This window comes from Marmota marmota, unplaced genomic scaffold (genome assembly GCF_001458135.2).
Source record: "Marmota marmota marmota unplaced genomic scaffold, marMar, whole genome shotgun sequence".
NCBI classification, from domain to species: Eukaryota; Metazoa; Chordata; class Mammalia; order Rodentia; family Sciuridae; genus Marmota; species Marmota marmota.
In genome coordinates this window covers 4,049,165-4,069,339 of record NW_026000021.1, presented here as the reverse complement: position 1 = coordinate 4,069,339, position 20,175 = coordinate 4,049,165, and the positions used below count along the sequence as shown (strand labels likewise).

At 33.7% G+C, this 20,175-nt stretch overlaps 1 protein-coding gene across 2 annotated transcripts in view; it reads left to right on the top strand.

Annotated features, from left to right (window-relative positions):
* The window catches only part of Dpp10 (dipeptidyl peptidase like 10), a 1,278,687-nt gene that overhangs the window by 1,127,812 nt on the left and 130,700 nt on the right, over positions 1-20,175 (top strand). For both annotated transcript variants that reach the window (XM_015501723.2, XM_015501724.2), the window contains exons 6-7: positions 15,251-15,303; positions 15,404-15,485. In XM_015501723.2, the coding sequence (XP_015357209.1) occupies positions 15,251-15,303; positions 15,404-15,485 (135 nt within the window). The remainder of the gene's footprint in view (positions 1-15,250; positions 15,304-15,403; positions 15,486-20,175) is intronic.

The following is a 20,175-nucleotide window of genomic DNA, read 5'->3' as shown; positions in this document are numbered from 1 at the left end:
ACGTCAATCTTTCAGTGTATGTCTTTTAATTAGAGAGTTGGAATCATTTATATTTAGTGTTAATAAAGAGAAATGTTTACTATTTCCTGTCATTTTGATGAAATTCTGTTTAATTTGATCTTAATTGCCATTTGTTTAACTACTTGTGAGTGGGACTTATCCTTTCCTCACATCTGATCTTTGTGTTTGTCTCCTTCTCTGCGTGTAGGACTTCTTTAGGAATCTTCATCAATGCTGCAATAGTATTGCTGATTTTTTTTAGTTTATAGTTATAATGGAAATTTATGTTATCTTTGATTCTGAAAGATATGTTTGCTAGATACTGTATTCTTAGCTGTGAGTTATTTTCTTTCAGTACTTGAAATACATCTTTCTAAGCCATCCTGAATTATTCAAACCCTCAGTCACTGGGGAAACTGAGGTAAGAGGTTCAAAAGCCCAAGTCATATCTTGGCAACTCAGGGAGACCATGTATTAAACAAAAAGTAAAATGGGCTGGGAGAACAGCTCAGTGGCAGAGCACACCGGGGTTCAATCCCCAAAAGCTTAAAATAGAAAATGAAATAAGCCAACTAAACAGAATTTTAAAAAGGGTCAGAGGAGGTGGAAGGAATGGAAAGAAAAGAGTGCTAATCAGGGAGAGAATAAAGAGAGGGAAAGAATTAAAAAAGAATACAGAAGAGCTGTAGAGTGAATACCTGTGTTAACACATTACAGCATTAAAGAAAAAGGCATAAAATTGGATTAAGTAATGAAAATATCAAAAACTTGGAGGCAAACTATCAAATAAATACAGAAGATAATACCTCTTGGGGTAAAAAGCTAATATTTCAGAATAAAATATTACTATTTGCTGAAATATATGAGATGAACACATTTCTCTATACATCTTCCAGCTTTGGATCGGGCCAGGTATTGAGAGGTACAGTGGATGCTCAAATCTTGACTGTGGTAGCTTCAGTATCTATGGGAATGGAGGTAGAAACTGTATCAGCTCCTTCCTCTATATATTTAGTTTTTGACTGTCTAGGTTTAACTCCTGTTCAAATGCTGCCCAGAACTCATGTTCTTGCTCCTCTCCACCCCAAACTCAACTTGCAGACCTCTTTCCTTAGCCTGTAAGACTCTAGGGGTTTTGTGAAATTTCTATGCTCCTGAAAGCTCACTGGACTGTTGAGGGAACACCCTGAGTGTCCACAGCTCTGCTGTCCAATCTTTCCCTGTCTGGTATGGATGCTTTGTATCTTGTGGGGAATACCAGGCCCCAGGGCTAATAGCACCTACCTCACCCCTATTTTTATAGGGTAGTCTGGGCAGCTTTGAAAGTCCTTGGTGATGAATCCCAGCAACTATGTTAGGTATGTGGGTGCCTGTACCCCACGGTTAAAGAGTACTTATCTCACTCTGCCCTTTTGCATAGCCAATGTACTCTGAAATTCCTGTAACACAACCTAATGCTTGAGACCTGGGCAAATTGAACCATGCCTAACCACAGCTTGTATGCACAGCTCACCCACATCTAAACTGCTAACTTCAAAAGTCCTGCCATTGCTATGTTGCTGTATAGAGCTCCCATAAATTCATACTACAGTTGCACTCCTGATCCTAAAATAATGTTTGTCCAGGCACCTGCCTACCAAGTTAAAAAAAAAAAGATTAAAATGAAAAGGAGGCCATTGGGTCTTGGGAATATGAAAGAGGAGAGAGAAAAACAGAGATGAGAAATAAAGGAAAGAAGGTAGACAGGAATGAAGGGAAAGAAAGAAAAACAAAAATGAAAGAAGTGCACAATGATTTCTGGTCTTCCCTTTAGATATCTTAGATGATGGGGTCCCTTTAAGAAAGTGTTCCTTTCTAGTCCTCACTGAATCCAGAGGGAAGTGCCTGAGAGTACAACTTAAGTCACACCATCTTGCTATGCGTATTTAAATCTACTTTCTGCTCAAAATGCTTACCTACCTAATACAGGAGTCTTTGTTTTTTTAAAATCTTTATGATTCCTTTTTAAGCTGTCTAGAAGGGAAGCTTCCCCTCCTCCGCCAATCAGCATACACCTAGCACTGGTAGTTTATTTTACTATCTTCTTTTGTGTTTTCTAACTCTCATTATTCTGAAACACCACTGCTCCTGAGATTCAACTGCTTGTTGATTCTCTGAATTGAATTCTAGCATTTTCCCTCTGCTCCTTCTCCCATCCTGAAGCTGCAGAATCGTTGATTTAATTTGATCTCTGGGAGCAGCCAGTGCATACTGTGTGCTACTTATCTGCCATTTCCGCTGCCAAATTCTTACACGAACCTTTTAGCATCAGTATATTTCTTAGTATACTTTTGGCTTTGATTTTGATGGTAATTGTAGTGGAGCTATAGATCAGTTGTTTTTATTTTTTAATTTTTTAAGTTATAGATAGACACAATACCTTTATTCTGTTTATTTATTTTTATATGATGCTGAGGATCAAACCTAGTCCCTCATATGTGCAAGGCAAGCATTCTGCCACTGAGCCACAATCCCAGCCCTACAGATCAGTTTCATTAATAGATGAATTCTGAGAAAGTTGACAAAAACATAGAGTGCTCTAAGTCATGAATACCATGTATGACAATTACACTTGGGTATTTTGTTCCTTATTACAAACCTTAACATTATCTTTATATGTTCAGTACTGAGAGCTAAGCATAGTTTTCAGTACTGGGATTACCTGTAGTTTTGTGTAGTTTCTGTAGAATATGGACAGAAAGTTGTAAAAAAAGAAAAGAAAACTACTAAGGAGTAATGCCCTATCCTTGAAAATGTTGTCAGTACTCTTTCACAGGTCTGAATGTGCCTCTGAGATGTTCTTGATATTATTACTCTATTTTGGGAAGGTATTACTTTGTTAACAGTCCTTGTTTTGTCCTTTGATTGAACAATTGTTAATTTGATATTTTGGTATCCTCTTCTTTCAGCAAGTATAGTTATAAGGAGCACTGTACACTTATTGAATTTTTTTTCCTATAGCTCAATCAGGTCTTATTGTTTGTATGTCAAGAGTTATAATATCACTTTGGTAAAAGTCATTTTTGAATAAATAATTAGCATATAGCTATAAATACTGAAAATGAAGGGCAAGGACAAGGGAAAGATGAGCTCCTTAGGAAAAAAGGCAATCATTATTCTCAGATTCCTTAATAAAATGACGTGCAGTAAAAAGGTACTAATACAGTAATTTTCCATTTTATGATTTTTGGGTTTTTTTTTTTTTTTTTGGTGGTGCTGAGGATTGAATCTAGGGCCTTGTGCATGTGAGGCAAGCACTCTACCAACTGAGCTCTATCCCCAGCCCTCCATTTTATCTTGCCCCTAATGTTTTGATTTCTTTCTTGGTCAATTGTTTATATGAATAATATGAAAAGAAGTGATGATGTGCTCATGTTACTGGAGTCCTAGCTCAGAGGCCTAATTCTGGGAATCTCAATAAATCAGGTCCCATCACTCACCCCACAAACCAAATGGAAAAGTAATGGTGACAAACAGCGCATCTCCATTGGGGAAAACAGGAGACCCACATTTTTAGCCCCAACTTTTAGGATGTTGATGTTAGCTTCCAAGTTAGATAGATGAGGGAGCCGAGAAATATGCATACTCCAGCAGTGTTGATCAGAATGTGGTCAGGGTGATCATTACCTGTGGATGCTCAGGAAGGCCCTTGTCAGTGAGAAGAATGTTGCTGTGGCCTGGGGGTAGTTTCAGCTCATGATAAGATGTTTACTGATCAAAAATGTTTTTCCTGGAATCCAAGATGTCTCAGAGCAAAGGAGACAAATGCAAAGGCAGAGATGAAATATTTTATCCTGATTTTAGACTCCCATGGACATTTGTAGGCCCAGGTGAAGAGTCTATGTTCTTGTTACAGTTACACATAGTAGAATTGAGACAGACTTTCTCACATCATTCCTGTGTAAAGGCAGAGCAAAGATTTGCTTATGTAACTTCCAATGGAGCATATGGGAAGTTTCTTTTTCTCATTCTCACCTTAAAAGCAGTGTAATTATTTATGACCAAGGTTCTGGTTTAATAAACCATCTTTGTTATATTCCCAGTGAAACACAATTTGATTTTATTATTGAGTTAACTACCTCTTATTCAACCTCAGGATTAGTTAACCTTCTATTTCTAACAGTTATCACATGTCACAGAGCTAATGTGATTAGAGTATTTCCATACAAAGAAAAGGCAGACTAAAGTAGAATTTTGTCAGTGTTATTTCCTACCTGTTTATTTCACTCCAAGCCCCATAATTTTAAATGCCATTGATATTCAGGAGTTTTAGATATGTCTAAGAATGCCTGTGTAATTGACTTATCAGAATTGTGTAAGTAAGACACAAAGGTTTTAAATGGCTAAATTATTGTCACTGTACAACAAAAAATTTTAGTAATTAATCATATAATTATTTCAAGCATAGTATTTCAAATAATAAGGATTATAGTATCTAATATTTATAGGACACTTAAAATATATCAAGGACTTTACAAACATTGTCTTATTGAACTCACAAAACAAGCCTACAGGGCAGATCCCAAAATTATCCTTATTTTCCAGATATGTAACCTAGAGCTTCATGTTAAATTCCAAGAGCATATAAAGTGTCCTAACCAACAAATTGTGATGATTGTATTTTTCCGGAACATTCATTTTGTCATCTACTTTTTATTCGGTATCTACTGATACCACTGTAAATTCTACAGGCCCGTTTTTACTGTTTACTGTGCAATGACTGCTGCCAAGTATTTATTACCCTAAGCCTAGATTTCCTCTTTCTTTGTATGAATCAAGAATGATATTGTATTGGGTGTCAACATACTTTATATATAAACAGATGAAAAATTGTGTTATATATGTGTAATAAGAATTGTAATGCAAAAAAGTATACGTATAAAGGCATGAATTGGCATGAACATACTCTACATATAAAGATATGAAAAATTGTACTCTATATGTGTAATAAGAACTGTAATGCATTCCACTGTCATGTATTTAAAAAAATAAAATCAATAAAACTAAAAAAAAAATGATGTTTAAAGTTGGGTGCAGTGGCGTTCACCTGCGGCTCTGGAAGCTGAGGCAGGAGGATCACGAGTTCAAATCCAGCCTCAACAAAAGTGAGGCACTAAGTGAGACTCTGTCTCTAAAAAAGATACAAAATAGGGCTGGGGATTGAGTGGATTCAGTGGTTGAGTGCCCCTGAGTTCAATCCCCAGTACTAAAAAAAAAAAAAAAAACATAAATAAATAAAGAATGCTATTTAATACTGTTTCACTCGTATTTCTGGGTTCTGACCATTCTCCTTTGAGAGGAAATGTTAAAACATTCCACATTTCTTTAGAATAACTGCCTTATTGTAGTCTAAATTGAAAAGAGGGGATTGTGGAAGAACATTATTTACATTGTGGAAGAACATTGACTCTGAAACCCTTTTATCATGCACTGTGATCGAACTTTTCCAGCACCCTCTTTTTCTGTTCAGTAACTTTAGGCGTAAACAGTGAGGGTTTTGACAGAGCAGAGGAGCATAATCCAAATCAGCCTGACAATAAGGTTGATCCCAGGCACATGGAAAGATGATGCAAATTTCAATGTATCTCTTTAGTTGACTCCAGTACTATATTTATACAGTAATTCTAATGATTTCTATGATTCAAAATATTTGAAGAACATGGTACAATACACTTTTTTTTTCTAAAAAGAAGAAGAAAAATTCAGAGTCAAGGTAGAATACTGGTCTTCTAAAATTAAACACAAATATGCAATACACAGAAGAAAACAGACACATGCTTCAGTTTTATTTTCTATTATTTCCCTGTGAAATTCTGATTTCTGCTTTGAACTATATGTACTCTCTCTTGCCTTTGATGCAGTTATTACATGCATGTGACCTACAGCTTTCCCAAGAGGGGAAAAGGTCTATTCTTGAGCACTGCCTCTAAGTAATGTCTCTGGCATTTTTAAGACTTTGGTTCAGCTAAGCTGCAGGGCTGAGGATTTGGCCACTTCAAGAAGAACATTTTGTTATTAATAATCACCAGGTTGATGTGAGCTACATGCCCGTCCAGTTGAATATACATGAAGTGGTAGAGAGTGAAAGTCAATCCCTTACGTATTTGAGTTCCATGCCATCAGGGACCTCACAAATAGAGGTCAGAGGGGGTTTTTATGTTGAAAATCAGTAGAGTGTTACCTTTACTATGGGAGAAAACAACTGTCTTCAGATATTAATGTCACCATTAGAGTAATTGCTCCGTAAAGCTGTCTCTAGAGTTCCATTTCCTGTTGAACAACAAATCTTTCTCATCACTTTAGTATTCAGCTCATTTTTCATAAGCAGCATATAAAGAACACATTAATCTTTATAGATGTCTGCCTATATTTTTATCCCAAGGTTAGTTATTGTCAAGTGTATTCAACCCACAACCCTTTTCTTGCCAAGACTTCTTCTTTATTAACTTCTCCAATAATTCTCCATCCTTTAAAAGAGCACCATTTATTTTAATCGAATATGTGATCATTACCAGGAAACTGAGGCAGATGAAGTTTAGTCACTGGTCCAAGTTTGCACAGTACATGTTGATCCAAACAGATTATACAGTTACTTTAACACCCAGCCCACAGCCTCACTATTACTGTATAACATGTTCTTAGATTGAGATGATTGTGGAGGATTTAATGAAAAACTGAACAATAAATGATACCATGGTCCAAAAACATGTTTTAAAAAAATGACTTCAGATTTTTAGAGGTTTCTAAATAAAATGATTTGTTAACATGCAGTGAATGTAACGAACAAGGGCAAATCTTCTGGTTTATACATTTAGCTTCTGAGTACATACCAAGGATATGCTTAAATAGGCATTGAAAATAAGGTCAGTGTTTTGAATTCTTTGTGGAAAATCTGGCCAACCTAAATAGCTATGAATAGGTAAATGCATAAATTATTATTCATTCTTCAAAATCTTATCCTATTTTTTTCTAATATTTTTAAAATCATTCAATGTAGGTGAATAATAATTATCTATGGCAGGTATAATGTTGTGAAAAACTACTAATACAAAATCCATACATCCCATTCAATGATTTTTTTTTTCCTCCTGGTAGCAAGACTTTCATTGAAAAAAGTAACAAGTTGCAATTGAAATAAATTTGAGCTTTTCTGGTTACTCTCTTTTGCCTTAGCTTCAGGTAGTAGCTAAACATTTTCCATCTTTATTCTTCATGATGTAACTGTTGGATATATATTACTTTCTTCATTTCATTGATGAGTTAACAAAGTTTTTTTCCCTTTTGTTTGAGTAACATGCTGAAGAACACACAAAATAGTACTTGCCCCCTCAGAAATAGAAAAGAGGTCTTCCTCACCAAAACTGCCACCATGATCACTGTTATGGATGGATGAGTCGTGTCCCCCCAAATCTCACATGTGAGATAATGCAACACAGTTCAGAGGAGAAACGAGTGGATTCTGAGAGCCTTAATCCAATCAAGTGAATTAATCCCCTGGTAGGGATTAACTCAGTGGTAACCAAAGGCTGGAACAGTATAGCTGGAGGAGGTGGGCATTGGGGGGCATGGCTTTGGGTTATGTATTTGTATTTGGCAAGTGGAGTCTCTCTCTGCTACCTAATCATCATGTGAGTTGCTTCCCTCTGCCACACTTTTATACCATGTTGTTCTGCCTCACCTGGAGACCTGAGGATCAAAGCCCACTGTCAATGGACTGAGACCTCTGAAACCATGAGCCCTCAAGTAAACATTTCCTCCTCTAAAGTTGTTTTGGTCAGGTCTTTTTTTTTTTTTTTTTTTTCACAGCAGTGAAAAAGCTAACTAAAACAACTACTTTCCTTAGGCACAGGCTTGGCTCCCTACACAAGGCCTGTCAACACCTGTATGTTGGAACAGCGATCCTCATCCATTCCTTTCTCATTCCTAGGCTTAGCAGAAAAACCATGAGAATATTTCTCTCATTCTGTCCTAAATTCTTTTCTGCATCAGTATTCTAGGGAGAAAAACTGATTGATAGGAAGTGAAACAATGTTTAAATTTATTTTAGCATATATTGAAAACCTACTTGTCCTGTCAATAATTGATTTTTAAGTGGTGTTCAGGTTTTCAAAGTAGATATTTTCAAATGATGATAAGTAGGAAGTAATTTAAGGCCCATTAATGTGGAAGTTGTGCATTTGCCTTAGTTAATGAAGAGGGTCTTTAAATGAAAGTATTTAATTGCAAAGAGGGGCATTTGCAATGTAAGAGAGAACATCTCTTGAACTGAGTTCTAAGAACAATTAAAGGAAGTTTGATTATAATATGATTAGTTTAATTATCTAATAAGGACTATATCAGGAAATGATTTATGTTCTGGGCACTCCAGAACCTCCTGTTGTATAATAAGGTATAAACTTCTTGAACTGGCTGCTCTTACTATGTAGGCCATTTGGATTATATCCTAGGCAAAGTGTTCCTACATAAATTGAAAACTGTTGCCAACATAATTTTTGGTTTCTATATGCTTTGAAGATTGGAGTCACCAGACATCCCTTTTTCTTAAAGAAATATGTTAAATGAAAATTTATTTACTTTATATGTTCTCATCAGGTTGTCAGCTCTTATACTCTGAAAGTATTGCTGCACGTATTGTATTTCAATCTGGAGTAAATGCACTATAGATGTTACAATTGTACGAACAATATCCTATTCTTTCTAGTGAGAAGCCTGTTACCTGCAAATGAACCAAAGAAGAATATTAATAATAATTTACCATAATATTGTATGACATGGCATCTTGATGCCTATGAGTTCACAAAATAACTCAACTGGTTTTGTGACAAATAGTTTATTATTATTTTATTTTTGTTATATTTTGACTAGCAATTTTTTTTTATTTTCCTAGTTTTTGATATAATTATAGCTTAATTTGAACAACACATAAACCTTATATTCTTCATTTACATTAATTTTAAACTCACCACCTTGAGTATTTTACTGTGTCTGCCCATTATCATAAAGATGATGTAATTGAAGAATGCTGACTCCTCTACTGTTTCCTATCATGCTTGCTTTTTTCTGTTTTCATTTCAGTAGAAAGGAAATAAATTTTGGAATGAGCAAGATCTTAATTCCAATCCTGATTATGCCAGGTGTGCGTATTGGATGGATAATCGTATTTTATAAGGTTACAGTGAACACTTAGAAAACTTAAAAAGGAATTAAAAATACTAGCAAGATTTGCGCCTTTCTTTCTCTCCCATATTTTTGTTTTCAACCAACATTTGTTTTGTGTTCACAAAGCTTTATCGGTAATGAAATGTTTGAAAATATTTTTGTAGAGCTGCAGTTTATGATTTTGTGAATCATGTTCACAACACAATTATCTCCTACCACATCACCCTAGCTCTTAACTGCATAATAAAATACTTCAAATAACAGAGTCACAACTCACTTATCTTAAAATGGTATCTCATTTTTTTTTTTTTTTTGGTCCAAACCTGGCATCATCTTGCCTTCTAAGAGAACACCTTTTGCTTATATCATCAATTCTCTTCACGGGCGTTTTTAATAAATGGTATTGACTCAGAGGTTTGCTTTCTCTCAGTTAATTTTTCCTAACTGATTGAGCCAATGGCAAAACCATAATCCTATTCTAAATATTCTCCAGGCATGAAAAGGAATGTTATGTATATCAGTTCAGAAATTTAACTGCAGTGAAGCAAAAGGCTTACTACCGGAGAAGGAAAATTCCTGGTTCAAACACAAGTAATAAGAATGTTCTGCTGTTTTTCTTGTGAGCATAACATTCATTTATATGAAAACTCACATATATCTTAGGTAATAACTACTTTAAGTGGAAAATAAGTTGTGAAAACAGCTAAAGAAGAAGGGGATTTATATGTTGAATCTGACATATTAGATCATCTTTCCAAAAGGAAATCTCTCTTAATTGGGGCAATCAAAATTAATTCATGCATATTTCTGTCAAAGAATCTTTGAATGGTATCTTAATTGATTTTTTCCAAGTGAATCTTTTGCAAATCTGGGGTTGTGCTTCACGAACTGGATTCCTGAATGATAGCATGCAGAGATTAGATCACAAAGTAGCTTGTAATCAGAAACATCTGAGCACAGCTTGTAACTGTTTCTTACTTAAACTTTCAATTTTAAGTTTAAGCTTTATAGAGCCTATCATGTGAATTAAGAATGATAATATCTACTCCTTGAGATTGATTTAAATGTCAAATTATATAAAACATACAAACACTCAACAGTCTGATATGTAGTGGGTACTCAATTTAAGAGTTGTTATAAGTAGGACAACCTCAAGTTTGGAAAACTAGTTGTCTTTTTCTCAACTATATTAATCTATTCAGTGTATAAATAAACTATTATTTTCTTTATAAGACAATCTAGACACCAAAAGATTAATCACTTCTTAAGAAGCCTATGGGCTTATAATTTGCAAACCCTTATTTAAACACAACCTTCAACATCGTACTAATGTAATGTATCTCAGTCTTGTCACCCCTACTGGATCATAAACTCCATGGGAACAGGAGTCACATTTATTTTGGTCCTCTCATTTGGCAAGGAACCTAATGTTTAAGCTTGCACATAATTGATGCCCAACAGTGATTTAAATACTGACAGACAACCTATAGGAGTAAATAAAAACTATTAACTGATACACTTCAATTTTATCCAATTTCAATGCTTTTTATTATGCTAATAAAACATAATATCTAGTATAGTACCTGTACCAGAGAAATTGCTAGAGGCATTCATTAAATAAAGGGATATAGCTAATTTTCATTTGCAGAGTACAAAGTGCCACTAATGGTAGAAAACTTCTATACTATTTTCAAGTTCAAGTTCTGGCAGGCTTTAAATATGTATGAGTTATTTGTTGTTTTTTTTCAGTAGTATTCCATGCTCTATTTCTGTAATGAACACAGCTTTCATTCCTTCTGTGTTCTATATTGACAAATGTGAGGCTACTTGCCCATATTTACTTGTTTCCCAGTCAGTGCTCTGGGAGCGTTAGTAGTCATCTGCAGACATGTGCAGAGCAACAGAACATGTGGGTTGCCTTGCCTAGTTTCCCAGCTAATGTCAAAAAAAGTCAACACTGTGCTCCTTATTTCCGCTCTTATTATATAAACAAGTATCTTTTCCACAATCTAGTCAGCACTATATTTTTTGGCAGTTTTTGTGCTTTTTGTTGGTGATATCATTGTTTAAACTTACTCCCCATCACTGAACACAGCCCCCCCCAAATATAGTACTGAAGTGTTGCTGTCTTCTGTTAGTGCAGTAAGGCTGTGATCTGTCTTCTGGAGAAAATATATGTGTTAGATACATTTCACTCAAGCATGAGTTAATGTGTTGTTTCTCATAAGTTCAGGGTAACATAAAATATATAAACATATACAGTATCTAATGGATGAATATGCAGTTTTTGACTGTGAAATGTATTTGTCCCCAAAGATCTCATCACACCTCAATTTACCTCTCATTTTGCAGCAACCAATCATTATAGGGCAAGGGCACACACTGCTCCTAACCTTAAGTGACCCCTGTGTTACCCACTCATTATGGATAGGTTTTGCCTAGCCAATAATGAAAAGGAGTCTAAAATAAAAGAAAGTGAGTATTGTTAAAAAAAAAAAAAGTAGGAATACTACACATGCAAGAAGAGAGAGAGAACCAGAGAGAGTTCTCTGTTTAATATCTCCCATCCCTATTCATACACTTCATTTTCTGCTGCGGGCTTTGGATGTGTTTTTTTTTTATTATTATTATTGAAAATTACAAAACAAGAAGTATTTGAGACTTACTGGGAATAAACACACACACACACACACACACACATACACACACAGTGAATTTAGAGGAAAAAGCTCTAAGCTAGGTAAAAGACAATTACCTATATATGGCAAACTGCTGGATTGGTAGCACACATATAGAGAAGACCAAAATCTATGACTTATTGCTTAAATGTGCCAAGGTGTGCAGGCAATTCAAGGTTGCTTCCTTGATCATGACCTTCCATCTTAGCACACAGGCTGAGGGAAACAAACGTAATAGGTTAAGAACCATAAAGTAGAAAGCAGATTCACATTTCTCTTTGTCCAGTTTACACCACTAGAGGGTCATTGAAGTACTTAGGATTCACATTTAATGAAGAGCCAGCGACCTCCATAACAAGTATTAAAGAGGGGGCTGTTGTTCGATGGATATGCCCAGTTGTATCTCATTGCTTGGTTGGTGGTTCTGTTTTGCCCAAACTGATGCTGCACAGTAACTATTTCTCTTAAGATGGATGTAAGCCTGGAAATCAGGGACAGTGTGTTAGGTATTAATGGATGGGATGAATAGTTTCTTTTTACTCATACATCATGAACACATTTGTCGGCTCTGAAGACCAAGTGCTAACTTGGCAGTCTGCTTTGGCAACAAAACTTTGTGAGACAGAAAAGAATGTTGACAGGGGTGGTCATATTTCTTAATTCTTTGTCAGAATAGTAGATTCAAGGTTTAAATTTTGTAGTCAGATATGGAAATTTATAGGATATAATGCAAATGCCAAAATAGGCACCAGGAGGTGATATTTTTGCTTCTCTAATCTGAGAGTGAAGGCAATCTCCGAATTAAGTGTTTGAAAAAGAATGGAAGGATGAAGTCTTATTATAAAACACAACACTGTAACAAATGAGAAAGGCTGAATTTCAAAGCAAAGAGAGAACATTACTACTACTTGGCCAAAGATGTGACCAATCAAGTTTAATTGAAGCTATTATTGCAGCAAGAAGAAATAACAATTTGACTGCTAGGGAGTGTTAATTGTCAGTATTATAATATTTGTGCCATGTGTGCATCCACTCTAGGATAAAAGAGGCTTATGTAATTATATACTGAAAGATAAAAGTATCAATATAAATCCTGGAAATAATAACATAACAATATAGTTAGGTAAAGAAAAATATTGTTAACTAGATTCACATGGCTTCCAAGAAAAATGATTTTTATGGAAGTATAGCATGCTCGTCACTTTTTTTTCCTAATGTCTCTTTTGCAATTCTCTTCATTTTCTCTGTATTACAGTATTTCTTCTTCTTTAATATAGTGTTATTTTTGTGTTATTTACTACGGTCGTATGTTCCAGATTTAATTTCCCTGTGCAATGGGTGTTTTAATCCTTGGGAAAATACCTGTGAAAAGAAACAGGATTCTTTAAGGATAGTAATGAAATATCTTGAAGATTATTTACTTGAAACCAACCATTTGATATATCATTTTTATAACTATTACTGGGAAGGGGTGGGAGGTACTATCCCACTTTGTCTTAACCAGCAAATCCTAGAACATACGTGGATTTTTTTCCTCATCAGAACTATTACTTGACAAATATCAATTAAGTGTTTCATGTAAATATGAACCTGAGCTAGAAAATGTGAAAAATGCAAATGTAACACGTATTTGCACCTGATAACATTCTAATGGGAAAGAGACACACTTAAAATATGTATATATTTATACTAGAGTTTAGAAATATCCTAAGAGTCAGACAGTAAACTGTGAGAGAAATGGAGTCCAGTTGAGGAGATAGTTATGAGCTCCATTCAGGGGCTATTTTATAATGTGGGAAAATGCCTATGTCAGTTAAGGTAGCCTTGGACTAAAAAGGACAAACAAAGCAGAAAACTTTCAGGATATATATATATATATATATACAGAATTCTCCTAATTTGCTTGAAGTGTAGACTAGGTAAACTGAGGATAGGAAAACATGAAGAAGCTAAAAAAGCAAAATCCTTGAACACTGAATCAAAATGTTTGAATTTCATTTTTTTATTTTTCATGTTTTTATTATTGTTATTGCTATAAGTAATAGTGGGGTTCATTTTGACATAGTCGCACATGTATGGAAGATACTTTCTGTGCCTAGTATTTCCTCCCTCCTTCCCCTTCTGCCCCATCCCATCATTTACTCCACTGGCTTTTCCTGCATTCATTTATTGTTCTCGTAAATTGGTGCTTCAAGGGTACACATAAAGGTGGAGTTCACCAGGGTACATCCATGCACACAACATAATATGGCCAATCTCATTTTGCTGTTCCTCCCCTTTCCTGCCCCTCCTCCTCTCAACCACCTATCTCCATTCTCTGATCTCCTTTACATTTTCATGGTGTCCCTCCTTCCCTCCATGCCATTTTACTGTAATTTCCACATATGAGAGAAAACACTTAACCTTTGACTTTCAGAGTCTGAATTATTATTAATTATTAATTATTTAATAATGATATTATTAATATCATTTAGCATGATACTCTCTATCTCCCTCCATTTACCAGCAAATGCTGTGATTTCATTTTTCTTGATGGTTGAGTATAATTTCATTGTGTACATATGCTACATTTTCTTTATCCATTCATCTGTAGACTGGCACCTAGGCTGGTTCCATAATGTGGCTACTGCAAACTGTGTTGATATAAATATGGAAGTGGCTCTATCACTACAGTGTGCTGATTTGAGGGATAAATACCAAGAAGACATATAGCTGGACCATATGGTGGTTTCATTCCTGTCTTTTGAGGAATATCTATGATGCTTACCAAAATGGTCATACCAATTTGCAGTCCCATCAACAGTGTATGATTGTACAATTTTCTTCACACCCTCACCATTATTATTATTATTTGTACTCTTGACAATTGCCATTCTAACTGGAATGAGATAAAAATATCAATGTAGATTTCATTTTAATTTCCCTGATTGCTAGGGATGTTGAACATTTTTTTCATATATTTGTTGTCCATTTGTATTTCTTCACTTGAGAAATGTCTGTTTAATTCTTCTGATCATTTTTTGATTGGATTTTTTTGCACAAAAGTCATCTCAAAGTGGATCAAAGACCTATGAATTAGACCAGAAATTTTGTAACTGCTAGATAAACTTTATTTTATAGGCTGTGGATGTCATTGAATATTTTGAGTAAGAAATCAATCTAATCACAATTATTCTAAGGATAGCAATTATACTCTGAAATATAGAGGACTGAATAAAGTATAGGATCAATGGTAAGAAGAAGAGGCAATGAACTCCTAAACTAGAATATTTCATTTTTGGATTTCTTTCTTACATCTGGATTTTATATTATTTTATTAAAATGAAGTCTTTATTCTAAACTATAGTCAACAATTCTTTCCTTTTTTATTTCAGATTTTTCATTATTCATATACTGCTTCATATGTGATTTACAACATACACACAAGGTAAGTTCTTTGAGTTTCTGATTTTCCTAAGCAAATGTTCAGCTTAATTGTTGGTGTAGATGTCCACTTGTTCACATTAAAATATTCACATGTTTTCAAGGGAAGTTTGGGAGCTAAATCCTCCAGAAGTAGAGGACTCCGTCTTGCAATATGCAGCCTGGGGTGTCCAAGGGCAGCAACTGGTAAGAACAGGCATCGGTATGCACCCAGCCCTATCAATCATTGCACTATGAAACATGTTTACAGATGTCATTTCCTTGTAATATAATCATCCTGTTTCTCTAAACTTCTTTATATCTTTTGAGTATTTTAGCTTAAGAATATAACAAATGATACTAGTATTATTTAACAATTAATTTATAAACAAAAAGGTTTTTCAACTATTGCATAACTAAACCTAGAAGATGTTCAAGGATATTAGGGCCTAGTCCTGGGCAATTTCTATTACCTAATATTGTCAATTTTTATGCAAAACTCAAAGGATTATTTATTTTTAAAACTTTATTCCAAAATTTATAAGAATCGTCTAATATTGTTTTGAGAGGTATTTTTTTTTTCACCAGCTGCATTTTAAATATCACAAACTTCAAAGAGAATTAGTGATATAAAAAGAAGCTTAAACAAAATAATATTCTTATACATGTCTTATGGTGCCCATGTAAAGAATTTCCCAAGGGAACACTGGTCACGGAATATGACCAGTGGTACATGCATGCTCAAATGTACTAAGCATTACCAAATTGATTTGTAAATTGTCCAAGTGTGTTTATATCTGTCAGCACCCACAAGAGTTCTCTTTTCTCCATATCCTTACCAATACCTAGTTTTACCAGATTTTTAAATATTTGTAACTTTATATTTAAATGTTAATATTTGTTACTTGGTATTTTACTTTATAATATACCAAATTTTAAATGTATTTGCTTCTTCTATTTGGATGTTAGTGTTTCTGTTTTGTTTTCTAACGTAAACACTAAAGTCTATAGAATACTCTCTATGTTTAATCTTTATTTAAAAGATTTGATTGCAATAGTATCTAAATAAGATCTAATTGTAGTAATTTTGAATGTCTAGTATTTTTTTAAGGATTTATTACTGAAATTTTTTTTAATTTACAAAAATATGAAATTGGTGCTAAAACTAATTTTTAGTGTTCAGAAATATGTCTTTATAATATTGACTTTGAAATTGATGAGACTTGCTTTATGGTTTGGTAGAGGTTATTATACATGTTTCCCATAATGAAATATTTATGCATTTCTTAAGCATAGTTTTCTTTATGTACCTATTAGATCAATCTTTATAATTATTATTCTAGAACTTTTATTTCCTTAGTAATGGTGGTGGATATGTGATTTTTTTTCTTTCTTTAGGGTTCTGTCAATTTTGTATTATTTAATTTCAGCTAATCTTTTTTTAAGAGGGAGAGAGTTTTAACCTGACAAATAATCACAGTGAAATTACCTTCTTGATACTTTAATCAATATGTATTTAGCCTATTTATCTTAGTAATTTAGTAATTATTTTAGAGAGATACTATGGATTGAACCCAGTGAGGAGCTTTAACCACTGAAATATACCCCAGTCTTTTTAAAAATTTTAATTTTATCTTTAGACAGGCTCTCACTAAATTGTTCAAGCTGGCCTCAAACTTATGATTATCCTGTCTCAGCCTCGCATGTTGCTGGGATTACAGGAGTGCACCACTGCATGGGGCTATCTTTGGTGATTCTGATTGCACAACCCTTACTCAAGCTGTTATAAGAATCCTTTAATGGAGTTTCTAGATTTTTTTAAAAATTAGAATTGCTACATACACTACAATTGGGTGGTTGGTATTTATTTCTTATTTTCTGTGGGTCTTGATTTATAAAGAGGAATATGTAAACCATCATATCATTATAATTGTTTTGAAAATATAACCATTTCACTTAATAAGGCATACATAATTTTTATTCTAATAAATTAAAAAATAAATTTTCTTAAGCTTATTGGCAAAATAGGGAAGTGGGGCAATACATTTCTTATCACAAGAGGGACATAGAATGATATACTGTTATTATTTAATGCTTATTTTCATTGGAAAATATTCTGGATCCTGAAATAATCTGAAAGTACCTAAGCCTCAGATGTGGTCTCTCTAAGAGTGTTTGGTCACATGATCTTGGGTAAGTTATTTTTTTCTCTTGGTAGCCAATCTGCATCCGCAGTAAAATGAGATCATTTGAAATATTACACTGGTCTAATTTGATAAAGTTCAAAAAAATTTTACAGTCATTGGTTAAAAAACAAGGCAGAATATGCAAGATTGGAAGTGAATTGAGGAGTAATGTACTATAACATTTTTGTTCATTTTTCAAAGTTATAGCTTATACTCTGAATATTAGATTAGTGTTTGATATAGGAAATAGTTTTGACCTAGAGACTTTCATTTTTCTCTTGGTGGAGACATTCCTTTAATGTTTAATCTTAGTGTTAAATAGAATATTAAAATTAACACCTACTTATAATGTAAAGAAGAATCAATCATAAAATAAATTATGGCTATCCCTGGTATTAAATTTGTCCCATATTTAATATAGTTGTATGTGCTTAGACCAAAGGAACATTTGAAAATCGTAGCTCCTTTAAAATATTGAAAAATGCATATACACAGTTTATAGGCATTATATTTGAAGTCACTTCAAAGTTTATGGTTGTGTTTTATAAAAAAAATCTACAGAATTCCTGTATTCAGTATCATTTCAACACTAAATGAATGCATAGTTGAATAAATAATTACGAATAAAAGCCAGTGATATAAAATGAAAACATAAACACAATGGTTTTGATACTGTATAGTATAGGTCATATGTTTGCCTTTATCATTTGTGTATATATTTAGAGAAAATTGAAAAGAATATATTCAATATACATCTGGAGGACTCTCTCAAGTCTATACATCATAATATTCCTGCAAAGTGTCATTAGAGGTCACAGCAGTTCAACTAGATGTGATGATGCATATTTGATTCAGAGAAGTCAGGCAATCAGCGTGTTCTGGAACATTGGTGAGTGGGACATACAATCTAGGTAGGAGCTCTCATTCTACCAGCTTTACTCTAGTTCTATGAACAGTAGAGCTGACCCATTGGGCCCGGCAAATTCAAAGTTAAAAAATTCCAGAACCCAGAAACCAATACAATTTCACTTTTCTATTAATAGAGAGTTCTTTGGAAATATTTAAAACTTTAGCTAGATTTAAGTGACTTTTATTCTCCAAGCCTGAGAGAAACACACACATATGCCAAACTAGTTGCATTATTAGCAATTGTTATTGATTCCTTATGTTTTTATATATTCAAGAAAATTACAGAAAGTGCTGAAAATACAAAAACTCTAGGTCTTTCATAATATTGCAAGAAAATGGATTTTGACTTCAGTGATTGCTAGCTATCAAAATTGAGAATTCCTTAATTTTTAAAGTTGAGATGATAGCCTTACTTTACTAATAATTTTTGGGAGGTTAATGTATTCTTGTAGATCTAAAACACTAAATATAATTTTTTTTTATTTTTGCTTTTCATATATTTTTTAAAACTATATGAATTTTAATAGTTTAGGGAATTTTAGTGTCATGTATTGAGGAGTATCAAACCTAAGTTCTTTGTAACTTTATAATGACATTTGCAAAATCTTTGGGAAATTTGGGGAAGAAATCAGTATATATCAGGGCTTTATTTTGTGTGCATACAAACATGAATTTAATAAAGTAAGACATGTATCTTTATAAATGGCCAATGATATATTTCATGTGAGTATGACAGGCTTTGTCAATATTCATAGTCACCAAAAAACACAGTATGATTTTATTAGAGATGAATCATTACAATACTTTAAACAGTTTCACATTAAATAAATTGAATAGTTCTATAGTGTTTGCTAACTAGAGATAATTAATTTGTTATTCTTAATTTCCATTTTCTACTCTTAACTTGCTATAAAAAAGATCCTAGTGGTAAGAAATCCTGGTGGTAAGAGAAGAATTGTGAAGGATTCACATAATTTATGATTACAAAAAAGGCTTATGTAAGAATTCAAATGACTTAATAGAATTTCCTGTTAAATGTAAGGGAAAGCAGTTTTGATGGGGTATATTAAGTGGGGCAAAATAACCTGAAGTAATACCAAAAAATGCATTATTCAGAGAAGATAGTAAGTAGACACATTAGCTGTAGCAAATGTTTTATAAAAAGAAATGTTTTGGGAGAAGATACTAGTCAGATGTGGAGTAGAAGTACCAGAAATCTGTCTCCCCTGCTAGGTAGCATTTATACCAGTAGACACATTATTATTGAAGTCTCTAGAATCTATTTGAAGTTTCCAACTTCCATGCAAAGGCTTGAATGTAATTTGTAGTTAATTTCAGTTTATTTCTGATCTCAGCTCAGCAGTTGCTATATTTTACCAACCCTGTCCTGTGGCAGCTGTTCCTGAGATACCCAGCTCCTGGAAACCAGGGTTGACAACAAGGATCATACAATCCAAATTCTGGACATTTGTGTTCTTTGTATTCATTTAAGATAGAATTACAGACACAGGTCCAAGCACCCATTTTCTCAATCTCTTCACCACCATTACTGCAAGCCCATCTTCTCTTCCCCTCTTTAATTTCCACCTTTTCCCATTTTAGAAACCATTCATTAAGTAAGTTGGGCAATCAAAAGCAACTCAATATATGAGAAAATATGGAGAAAAAACACTGGGAAATATGAGAAAGTCACTGTGCATGCATAAGGAAAGATAAGATCTGAGAAAACCTTAAGTTCACACTGAGGATAATTCTTTGAATAAAGCCTGCAATAAATAAATAAACAAATAAGTAAATATAAA